Here is a 12,212-nt window from a genome sequence, read left to right as displayed (position 1 = left end):
ATATATACTATATTCAGTGCATTATGCACATAATGATTATTCTCACTCTCTTCAAATAATATCTAATGCTTTTAGTGTCTTGTTTTTCAGAATAGGGACTTCGGGGCTTTGATTTTCGCTCAGTGTTATTTTTGCTCCGTTTGCTGTGCTGCTGTGCGAGCGCGTCGATAGCTGCGCTGTGACATCACCCGCCTCCTCGATGAATGGAGCTGTCTTTTCAGCACCCATGCGTCTTGCCCATCAGAGACACATTTATTTGTATTTTATTTAACCTTTATCTTATCAGGGAGTCTCAAGGTCTCTTTAGAGGTGAGCACTGAATTACATGAATTACAGAAAATTCACACATCAATATAAATGGAAAATGGAAGCAGAAAGAAAACACAGGGTTGTAATTCAAATGGTTAGAGCTGCAGAAACGTCTACTATCAATTAGCCTATATAAACACTTTACATGTATGTATACGTTTTTTTCTGTTGCAGAAGCTAAATGGTTGACTTTATGAAATTATTGTATGTAGCCTAATCTAAGCAGTATACATTTGAATCTGACATAGACTATGACTTCATGCCCAATTCCAAATGGTGTCATTATAACATAATTATTAGTCAATTCCAAAGCAGATTGGTTCATTTACTTTTGAGGTGTTACCTTTCGGCCAATGACGTGGTCTGGTAGTTGCATTGGATGCGTGTTTTTTCTTGATGTCACTAGCCATTCCAGAGTAACATTGTCAGTCATTGCCTCACAACCAATGGTAAGTTTGCATTGGCTGGACTCGCTGCTTCTCCTCGAGTCCCTCCTCGTGCTGTCCTCGCCGTGCACGCGCGTGGTACCCACGGTCGTGAGGAGGAGGAGGATGTTGCGCGCGAAGGGGAAATGGCTGCCGAAAACAAGCCGGAAGGTAAGAGAGATATAATGGGATTAATTTACCAGTAAGACAACTATGTGATATACAATATTTTAAAGTCAGACTTTGTTGAAATATGTGATGAGAGACGTGGAGTTTTTACAAGAATAGCACTCTTGTATTTCCTCCGAAATACCAGGCAGCTTAACGTGGAGACAACATTACCTAGCCAGCTAATATTAGCTAGCTTTCTAACCAGCTATGCCCATCATAGCCTACACATTATAAAAACAAGAAGACAAAATAGCCAGCATGATCTAAGAGCCGAATTGTATAATCCTATTTTATTCTAGATTCAGTTCAGTGAAGCAGCAAGCTAAATAGCTATAAAACAAGCCAAGTTAATGACAACAACATGTCATTGCCAACTTCTGTTCTATTTATCCAGCTTTGAAAATAAGCTTGTTTTTATTACATAAACGCAAGCAAGCTATTACATAGGCTATTTGACATGGAACATATATAACATCCTACGTATCAAACGTTAGATTGTAGTTTAGTTTGCTTAGAAGGCATTTTAGCCATCCAGTGACCATGTCTGGTAACAAAAATGCTTGCTTGCAAGTCCTGGACAATCTTTTTATTTACTCGACGAGATCACCCGTTGGTTGAGGTTCCTGAAAGGGAAAGGGAACTACCCTATCGAGTGAGATTTTAGCTGGTTGTCTTACAGACAACATTATATTATTGCTTAGTTAAAAGTGTTATTTTATAATAATGTCGATGTTTGCTATAATATATATATATATATATATAATTTTTTTTTTTAAAGCTAGAATGTTGTACCATACACAGCTTTGGAATTGAATGCCACCAGATGTGTCTCAGATGTGATGGATAGTAAGATTCTAAAGAGCGTTTTTAATTTAGCCAAAAAGGGTGTTATCTTTCTGTCAAAGGGACAATCTGAAAAGGAAGTTTTGATATTCTAGCCTATTTCACTAACTATTGAATATTTGAAGCTAATTTGGGTTGAAATGTGCATCTGGTCTGGATCCATATTGACTTGAAAATGGCATTTAATTTGGAGAGTATAACACTTGAGTATTAGTTAACAGTCAAAATTATAAAGGACAGGTAAAATGCATTGTCAAAATAATCAAAATGTTAGAATAAGACAGGAGGAATGCATGCATTTAGAAGCGTAACATGTTTACAATGAACATTGTTTAATTAAGGCTATTAAGAAGCTTGATTATGACTAAACCATATTAACCTGCAAAGTAGATTTGTTTAGAAGAAAATCAATGTTATAATTAGTATCCTAATTGCAGTAGAAGTATATGTATACTGCATCATAATTATTGATAGTATGTGATAATACAATCTAGTGGAAAACCTATTCAGTCCTATAGTGTATATAGGTTTAGTATATGCATTTTAAACTTAAAAATGTGCACGGTTTTCATAAACATTAGAGTTGTTCTGCGTCGTTTTTTAAACTGCTGTCGAGCTTTCTTGCATTTAGTCTACGATGCTCTTCATATTGTTTTCAAATACATTAAGTTGTATTGTTCATATGTAACCAGGGGGTGGTGACAAAGAGCGAGCTCATATTTTCAAATGGCTGGCAATAACTGGAATGCATAGAGTGGCCTAAAACAGACATCAAATAATTAGATACACTGAAATGTTCCATATTGACACACTAATGTAGAGAGAACTATTGATGTCAAAATAATTAGGGGAGTGTTCATTTAGGGTGAGCTTAGTAGCCTCAATAGGGAAAAATTGTTGCCATCCTGTACTTTCTATTTGTGTATGCCTTATCACAGCTTGAGCCACCTCCAATGTAGAATAAAAATACTATACATACTTATGATCTAGGTTTATACGATAAAGATAACAGTGATGGTCAATGTGTTTGTATACTGTTGTGTAAGACCACAATAACAAAGATGAGAGAGCTGAGCCTGTGAGCTGGTTGTGCCAACTCCTAAACAAAACTCCACAGGGGGGTGGTATTGAGCTGTGAAAAAGGAATGACTATACTGGGACACACTTTACATTTAAAGTGTAGTAGTAGGCCTAATGTATATGACAAAATTAAAAAGGGAGGATACCTATCTCTGTAATAGGAATGACGTATTACTTCACAGTGGCGTTTAGACCTAATGCATTACATCCATACACACAAGATGAATGTAACTATAGTCACTACCTTTGTTAATTTCTTTGCCTCTCCATCACCAGGAGCTTTTACTGAAACCCTGACTTGAAACTCCCATTGCTGAGCAGGTTGAGTTATTTTTGGTGTTCCTGTGAGGTTGGTCAGTGAAGGAGGGGGAGGGGGAGGATGAAGGAGGAGAGAGAGTGCTTCATGCCTCCACATAAACACAATGTCCTCTCAGGCAATCTGGAGCCGGGTAGCTTTTACATAGAATAGTCATCCAGTCTTTTTCCATCCAATATTCATTCAAAATCAGTTATCCAATGATGTGTCTCAGTAAAGGAGAATATGAAGAATATGAAATAGTCTAGACCTAGAGATAAAAAATAAATAAAAAATATATAATATTTATATTATTTCAGCACTACTACTAATGCACTACCGTTTTCCTGTAGATCCAGTAATCCTCTTATAGGTATTAACACCATCTCTTTTATCCTTTTGTCCTTGAAGCACCTAGACTGTGGTGGGGTGGGGGCTATATAGGTATAGTTTGCTTGTTTGGCAGGTCTCCTGATGGCACTGGAGGTCACATCCTGTGCGACTCCCAGGGGGATATGAGCCAGTCTCTCTCAGTGGTCTTCTTTGTACAGAGTAACACCATGAGTTACTTCTGACCCATCTAACTGATTGCTAGACCCTGGGGGATAGGGCTTTCCCTAACACTTCCTAAAGAACAGTGAGTCTAAGAATACTACTAGTCACGGAGGGAACGGAAATAGCAGGTGTTGAATGAAGATCATTCCAATAAAGTGACACATCTTTCCTTCTCAATTTAGACTTGAAAGTAAACCCCCGACACCTTTGAATCCTTCAGGACTTCAGAGTGGTGATCATGTATTTGTAAAGGGTGTGAAGTGGACAGAGGCAATGCCAAATATGTTTCTTATATACACTCCACTAACTTAGTCTCCTTGGTCTGTAGACAGAATGCCATTTCTCTCCTCTGTAGCCTAGCCTATCTCTGGGTCAGTGCACTTAACCTGGTTATAACATGTTCTCAATGAAGGGTATCTTCCTCAACAGAGAAAACATAACCTTGTATGTCAACTTGAATGTGATATATGGTCATACTGTACTGTAGACCTGTGAGTAAGAGAGGCTATAATACACTTTAAAAGTATCAATGCTTTTGCAAACAAATATGGTAGGGGCCTATTTATAGTTGATGTCTGTCTGGGTTTGGAAAGTTCACAGGGTGCAAAAATAGAATAAGTCCTCTGGAAATCACACAGTCATTAACTTCAGTCAGGCTGTATGTAGCCTAGTGTTACATCATCAAACAAGTGACCTTCTCCCCCTGATCTCAGAAAGACCGTTTCTTCCTCAGCCATTCTTTTGTATAGTTCTGTGTGGAATCAACCAGCAATCAGGCTGGACATTTTTCCTTTCCCTTAATTGAATTAGTGAGGTGTGGATGGATGGAAGTTTGCTCTGTCCGTCTCCAGGCTCTGGCTGACTCTGGCTGCCGATGACAGGTGGTGTCATACCTTAGACCAGTCTGTCTCTATGCCGCCAAGGCCCTCTCTGATTGATCACATTGATTCATCCAGCTTACTACTGATGTGATGTGGACCAATATTGACCTGAATCAAACCCAGCCAGGCCTACAATGAGCCTGATTGCTAGGCCCTTCACTCGTCATTAGGGACCATTCCCAGAACAGGGGAAAAAAATAGAACTGTTTGTTTAAACCAAGAGATGCATTATTCAGCAGCATAGAATAAATTATAAATAGAATAGATAAGCAATCATGTAGGACTATACCAACGAGCAAGCAAAATGTCTGACACTATGCTATGGAACAAATCAATCAGGCTGCATCTGTCAGATTGTCTGATACGCATGTTTTGTTTTTTAAAAGCTAATTTAGAACTCTGAGTTATTCTACATATGTATAAAACCATGATGCAACAATTTATTTTTTGTTAGGTTTTTAAAATAAGATGTATTGTATGCTAGGCCTGTCAGAACTGTTTGGAAATACGATCTCTAAGATCAATGAGATGTAAAGTAGAATGTGCCAGACTCAGTGACAGCTGAAGTGTCAGTCTTGAACTCTCAACAGTGACATAGAACTACTCATGAACCCCTTTTCCCACTTGCATAAATGGTGTGTTTTTTTCATAATGTCTGTGAAAGTTTCAACTGTGCACCTAAAATCAAAATATTTCCTTCACTTTTCACTAGAGATGCCTCGTGGTGGAAATATTTTGGGGTGTATGACCTTGCTTATTGGAGCTTAGGTTTACCACTTTGCTCTTTGTCAGTAGCATGTACTATTTTGAATATAGCCCACTGTATAGCTGTGGATGACTATTTTGCTGAAATATGTTATCTTTACACCTCGGCAGTGAATAGTGCTGATCACCCGTCCTGTTAGTTGTTTTTTTTGGTCATGATACTATATTGCAGGCTAACTCTTCACAATCCAGGGGTTTAGGTTAAGCCAAGGTCAGGGCTAGGAGTAGTACTGTTATCCAGTCTCTGTTGTGTCTGTAATACCTCTGTCTCCTGAATAACTCAAGCCTTAGTTACATTATTGTGGGGTTTGTTTCTAATCTGTTGTTTGCAGGTAAACATCTTCACTGTCCAGCTGCTCTCTGTCTGTCAATGTGTTTGCATGGGGGAAAGAAACAGGGCTGTACTGGGCTATTGTAAGCATCTGGGAGAATACCCTACTTCTTTTCCTCGATTTTCTCTACTCTCTTTTTGCCTCCTGAAGGACTGAAGAAAATTCGTAATCCGGATCGAATGTACAGATCAGCTGTGTGTTATGCCGGCCATGCTCCTCCTAAGAGTATCAGTGATGACACAGAGATGAACAGTAAGAGAGTGTTAATAATACTGCATCCCCCCGTGGCACTGTGCTCTGCTCCGAGAGCCCACTATAGCTGGCACATCTATTATTCATTCATCGATTCATTTATTTACCTCTTGATTTTCATCTGACCCCCCCCACCCCCACCCCCTCCTCCTCTCCTCTTTTGCTCTGGGTGTTCCTCCTGGACCGGAGAGGAGCTTGCTGCTCTGGTGATTGAAGTGTCTGCTTTACGGGATCATGCTGTCAATAGCAGAAGTGTTGTCGTTAACTAAGAGTGATTGTTTCAGGTTGAGGCCAGGAGATCAGGAGCAGGGCAGGCCCTGAAAGAGAAGGAAGGCTACCACTTGGAGCTAGAAGCTCTCCTACCCATTCATCTGGATGAGGAATGCACTGGGATAAGGCTGCTATGTTTACTAAATGCTAGAAGTGTTTCTATGGCCCTGATAAGTTGCATAATTTCAGTTTTAACAGCTAGCCTAATCAAGAGGAGCCTCCTTTGAATTCACAACATTCCGTTAATGAAAAGATTGCCATGTATGCTGGAGCGTCGTAGAGCAGTTTGTGTCTCTTCTTCTTTCTTCATGCTTAAAGACCACAGCAGCTTCCTTTACAGTTCCTCTACTGCCAAGGACTCTGTTGATCTAGGTAATGAAGTGTATTTGGAGTAGTGTTTTGAAAAGAGAGGCTGAAATCAACCACATCTCCTTGTTATGCTCTTCACTCATTACACTGTTCTCCTTGATATAGCTTTAGCCGCTTCAAAGCTCTGCGTTTTTACTCAACACACTTTGAGATGTAGATTTAGAGGCAGCAAAGGAGTTGGTTGGTGTTGTAGTCTGTGATTCTTAGTGATTGGGATTCAGGACTAACCCATCACCCCCCAGCTGTGACTAGTCTGTTTTGTGAGTGTTTTCTCTAGTCTTGCTCTCCCTACATGCTGGTGCGTGTTATTATGGCATCCTATTCCCATGTCAGGCGGCCTAGTTAATGTGCTTTCTCTGCCTGCTTGCCTGGCTGCCTGGAGGTTTCACCAGGACACTCTAACGCTGCTCAGAGCAGCCCAGGCCCAGGCAGGTAAACCAGTGATCTGAGTAATTGTGGGAGTAGTTATGATAAAGGGCTAGCTGAGTCCTTCCCTGGCTGACTGTGTGTGTGTGTGTGTGCCGTGTGCGTGCCACAAGCTCTCACCTCTGCTCTTCTTGAGATGGGCTTTGCATGGATGGGTGAGACCTGAAATACGTAAAGAGATGTTTTCAGTTTGTTGCAGGCAGTTAACTGTTCGTGTGCATGTTTGTTGAACTTCCTGTCTAATATGTTGTGCAGCTCTTTGACTTAGCCTTTCTCAACCTCACTTCTGAATACAGGCCTATTCAATTTAGCAACACCATGGGAGACTCAAATGTTCAAGATTTTTTTACTCTCAGTAGCCTAACACTGTTATATAAATAATTCAGGCTAACTAACTACGATATTTGGTTGGCCAGCATTCCACAAAAAGTGTACATCTCCCTCTCTTCCCTCTCATCAAGAGTCACCAGACTGTAAGAAAGTTGGCCTGTAGAGTGGAGTCTTTGACAACAACCATTGTTATTATGATTACTGCGAGGGAAACATGATGGCGCTTTAATTTGCCCTCTTGTCATAGTAAACCCCATCTCAAGTTTCCCCCCTAGCAGTGGGCCTAATCAAGCATTGTTTTGACTTTTAAGAAGTATGGGCCTACTCACTGCCTCTCTAATCATTCATATTTGAAGAGATTATGCTAATCAAGAAGAGGTCTGAGGGGTACACTACAAAACAAGATCAATGAGATGTGCCAAAATCTTCTGAAATAACTGTCTTTTCTTTGTTAAGGTAAGCTTGAAATGAGCATGGTCTCATTGACTCAACAACCAAAAACCCATTTCTAAGTTTAGCTTTCTTAATGAACCAGAAAATCTGTTATTTCCGGTTGTTCATCAAAGTTAGCTGGCTAACTCATTGATCCTGCTTTTTATTATACCCCTCAGCTTAGTCCAATCAAAGCCTTGTTAAGCCAGATGCAAAATCAGTGAGATCTTAAATCTTTTTAGAGTTTGGGTATAGGTCTGTATTGGCATCGTACTGTAGTATGAGAAGAGGAGGTTCATATAGCAATAGCTTAGATTTGTCTATATTTCCTTTAACATAAAGGCTAGTTGTGACCGATGCAACATGGAAGTCGAGATGGAAATTAAGAATGAGGTTTTTGATGCAAATAATATGCTGAGTGTATGATTAGCTCATTTTAGAGATGGAACTCAAATGCTTTATTTGTCATCAGAAGTGGTTGTTTGGTTGGGTAATGGCAACAACTCAGCAAAAGAGGTTAACTCCCCTCTACCTACCCTCCCTCCTCCCACATGTCTTACAACAGCTCACCCAGATTGATTTCATTTGATTGACAGCATGTTATTAGCCCAGCACTGCATCTTGGCTGACCAATCAATGCCTTCTAGCTCTGGTTTCGCTTCAATCAGTGTTTTTATTCCTATTATTCTAATAATGTTTTCAGTGTGGACCAGCCACTGGAGAGGGGGACAGTGTTTGTGGATGGACTGGGTCTTTAGTGGGCCTTGAGGATGAGGTTAGCAGTGTTTTCCTCCACAGGGATTGAGGCACTTGAGGGTTGTATCTGTCTGTAGACAGAAAACTCGTTAGGCTATTCACTTATTTGATCCCCATGTCTGGTTCTAATTTATTTGGATCTGGTAATTATTACCCTGTAAATGCTCCAGACTCTCTAATTGTATACCAGTCTGTTTGATTTGTTCTATGTTGTTTTAGCATGTGTAACGGGTGACGCTCTCCTCATCCTCAGATGAGGTGAGGAGAGAAGGATCCTCAGACCAAAACGCAGGCTTTGGGAAATAAGCCATCTTTATTAACACAACGATAAAGATGGCAACACGAAACGAAACAAACACTTTCCAAACTACAAAATAACAAAACGACGTTGACGAAACCTGAACATAAACTTATATAACTAAACATAAACTTACGTACAGGAAACAGACGACATCGAAACGAAACAAACAAACGCTACAGTCCAGTGTGGTACGAACAAACATACTGACACAGGAGACAATCACCCACAAACAAACAGTGAGAATGCCCTACCTAAATATGACTCTTAATTAGAGGCAAACGCAAACCACCTGCCTCTAATCAAGAGCCATACCAGGCAAACCGAAACCAACATAGAAACAGATAACATAGAATGCCCACCCAACCTCACGTCCTGACCAACTAACACACAAAAACTAACATAAATAGGTCAGGAACGTGACAGCATGTCTTGTGATGTCTTTGCTGTGTCATGTGTTTCATATGCTTGAATGGGCCTATTGAGTATGCCTAATGAAAAATGCATGGCTGAATTGCATGTAATAGAAAATATGTTTGCTGCATGGCTGTGTGCTTGATTTCCTTTCGTGTATGGATGTTTCATGCCTTTAATATTGTTATTTACTGTTGTTTAACATTTTGTTTGTTTATCTGATTGGAGTTATGTTTCTGTTATATACTGTGTATTCATGTTTGTGATATAGCCTAGTGTTGTTCATTTGTCACTAAAGACATAGCTAGACTATATATTGCATATTGAATACTGGGCAGTTGTGAAGTATTTTGGATTTAGCTTAGCTATTTTCAGTAGAACTTTCCTGCAATGCAACTTGCAGTGGTGGAAAAAGTACTCAATTGTCATACTTGAGTAAAAATAAGATACCTTAATAGAAAATGACTCAAGTAAAAGTGAAAGTCACCCAGTACAATACTACTTGAGTAAAAGTCTTAAAAGTATTTGTTTTTTAAGAATATATCATTTTCTATAGGAATGTAGTGAAGTAAAAGTTGTCAAAAATATAAATAGTAAAGTACAGATACTCAAAAAACTACTTAAGTACCTGTACCTGTACACAGCCAATCTGTAAATAGCACACCCAACTACCTCATCCCCATATTGTTATTTATCCTCTTGGTCTTTTGCACCCCAGTATCTCTACTTGCACATCATCATCTGCACATCTATCACTTCAGTGTTAATGCTAAATTGTAATTATTTCGCCTCTATGGCCTATTTATTGCCTTACCTCCCTACTCTTCTACATTTGCACACACTGTACATACATTTTTCTATTGTGTTATTGACTGTACGATTGTTTATGTGGCACTCTGTGTTGTTGTTTTTGTCACACTGCTTTGCTTTATCTTGGCCAGTTCGCAGAAAGTAAATAAGAACTTGTTCTCCACTGGCGTACCTGGTTAAATAAAGGTGAAATAAATGTTTTTTAAAGTAGCACTTTAAAGTACTTTACACCACTGGCAACTTGTAGTTTATTTGAGGTTTAAAAAGCTTCTGTTTGTAATTTCTACTTTGACATTTCAGACATGTTTTTCTCTTACGAAAAAGGTATTAACTCCTAAAAAAAGTCAATTTTTTATAATCCACAAAATAATTCACATGTCCTGTTGCTGCAGGATTATCTCCCTGCTTTGGCAAACTGGCTCAAATTAAGATCCTACATCTGTAGTTCTTAAGAAAGATCTTAGATCTTCACAAGTGCTTCACTAAATAGCCTAGACACTATGCACAGCCAACAATGGTTTACTGAATGAGCCAAGGTACCATAATATTAGCTCACCATTTCCCCACAATATGGGCAGCACTAGGCACAGATTAAAATGAAAAACTGTCACTCTCGGAGCGCACTGAGCCAGAGACGGAGGAGGGAGGGTTTTGTGTTGAGGGCCAGGGTATTGATTAAAGATTTGTTTTTGTCAGCCTTTCCAGCCTCATGACCCACGCTCTCATCTCCAGGGTGGGGCCAGAACAAGCTAGCATGAAAGATACCCTTAAATTCCCCCAACTGTTTGCTGCTTCACAGGCAGGATCAGTGATAATCCAAAGATCAGCACAGAGGAATATATATTGTTGGGGTCTATTTGATTGAGGGTGTTCTGACTCATGAAAAGGCATGCTTTATCCTCTCCCAAGTCCCTACTACCAAGGAATAGAAATAGGCTTGACAGTGTGCTCATCAAAAACAGGCCCTGTAGTAGGCATAGAACAGCAGATTTTATAGGCCCCTTACTGGCTTTTGAAGGAGCCCAAATCACCTGAGTAGTCGGGTGGTACTGTAGGTGGCTAGGCCCTAGGCAAACTTTCACTTAGACAGCTCCTTTATCATCACCAGGGCAATAATTGGCTGCCCACCAGCCCAGCCCTGCTCAGCCCAGCTCAACTCAGCCCAGCTCAACTCAGCACCTTCCCAGCTAGCACATAACGTTCTGAGAACCATATGTTTCTTAGTGCTTCGTGAGAGCGTGGTTGACCTATGGTAATGGTGCAGGATAGTTGCTTGACTTTGGAACATTGCCAGTACATTTAAGTAACTTGACAAAAGAACTGTCATTTCATTACTTAACAAAACGTTTCCTTAAAGTTCAAACATGGTTACATTTAATTTACATTTTGGTAATGTTCTAGGAACGCTCTCCAACTGGTTTGACATTGGGAAAGTTCTCAAATAGTTCAGAGAATGTTAAGAAACAACCTTCTGTGGGAATTTCAGTACTTCAGCATAACGTTTCCTACAGGTTTCCTCATGGTTCTATTTAAAGTCATGTTCTCAAATTGTTCAGAGAACATTACGAAAACTTTCAAGAAAAAACACAAGAAACTTTTAGTAACATTCAGAGAACGTTCTAAGAATGTTATTTAAAAACCTGTACGTTCCTTTATTAGCATCAACAAACTCTCTCTCCTCTTTAAGTGTGTTCAGGTGTGTTGACCACGCCCACTAATTGGCCACACGTGATCTTTATGAGTGCTTGTTTTCCTTTGAAATTAGGTTTGTTTGAATAGACTAAAATAAACAGCTTTGTATGAGTTCAAAAAAACATGACATGCTAGCTCCATCCTGGTGGTGCAATGGACTAATTCAATGGATAGCGAACAGAATATTATAGGTTTGAATCTCATTGACGCTGTGCCACAATAAAAAGGTTAATGTGATTGCATGATTAATGAAATATCACATGCTTGGAGTTCAAAATAGTTAACCCAAACTAAGCTAGCAGTGTTATTCAAAGTTTTATATAAACATGATCTCAGAACGTTATTTAATTACCATAAAATAACCTAGAATTTTCATTCTCAGAACGTTATTAAAACCTCCCAGGAAAACTTTCAGGGAACCATAGTAAAACGTTCTCAGAACCTCTCTGCAACCTAAAAATGTATGTTCCCAGAACTTCCTTTCTCAGAACGTTCCAAGTGCCAATG

The 12,212-nt window shown here is 39.5% G+C and overlaps 1 protein-coding gene across 9 annotated transcripts in view; it reads left to right on the top strand.

The window, feature by feature from the left end:
- Window positions 1-757: 757 nt before the first annotated feature.
- The window catches only part of camta1a (calmodulin binding transcription activator 1a), a 523,753-nt gene continuing 512,298 nt past the window's right edge, over window positions 758-12,212 (top strand). For 5 of the 9 annotated variants that reach the window (XM_055931568.1, XM_055931561.1, XM_055931560.1 and 2 more), the window contains exons 1-2: window positions 759-905; window positions 5,807-5,908. In XM_055931568.1, the coding sequence (XP_055787543.1) occupies window positions 881-905; window positions 5,807-5,908 (127 nt within the window). In that variant the 5' untranslated portion in view covers window positions 759-880. Of the gene's footprint in view, window positions 906-5,806; window positions 5,909-12,212 lie in introns of all 9 variants that reach the window. The other 4 variants (XM_055931563.1, XM_055931557.1, XM_055931565.1 and 1 more) reach the window with 3 other exon arrangements.

Source organism: Salvelinus fontinalis, chromosome 8, assembly GCF_029448725.1.
Source record: "Salvelinus fontinalis isolate EN_2023a chromosome 8, ASM2944872v1, whole genome shotgun sequence".
Lineage (NCBI taxonomy): Eukaryota > Metazoa > Chordata > Actinopteri > Salmoniformes > Salmonidae > Salvelinus > Salvelinus fontinalis.
Note: the sequence above shows the minus strand (reverse complement) of the source record. Positions and strands in the feature narration are given on the sequence as shown.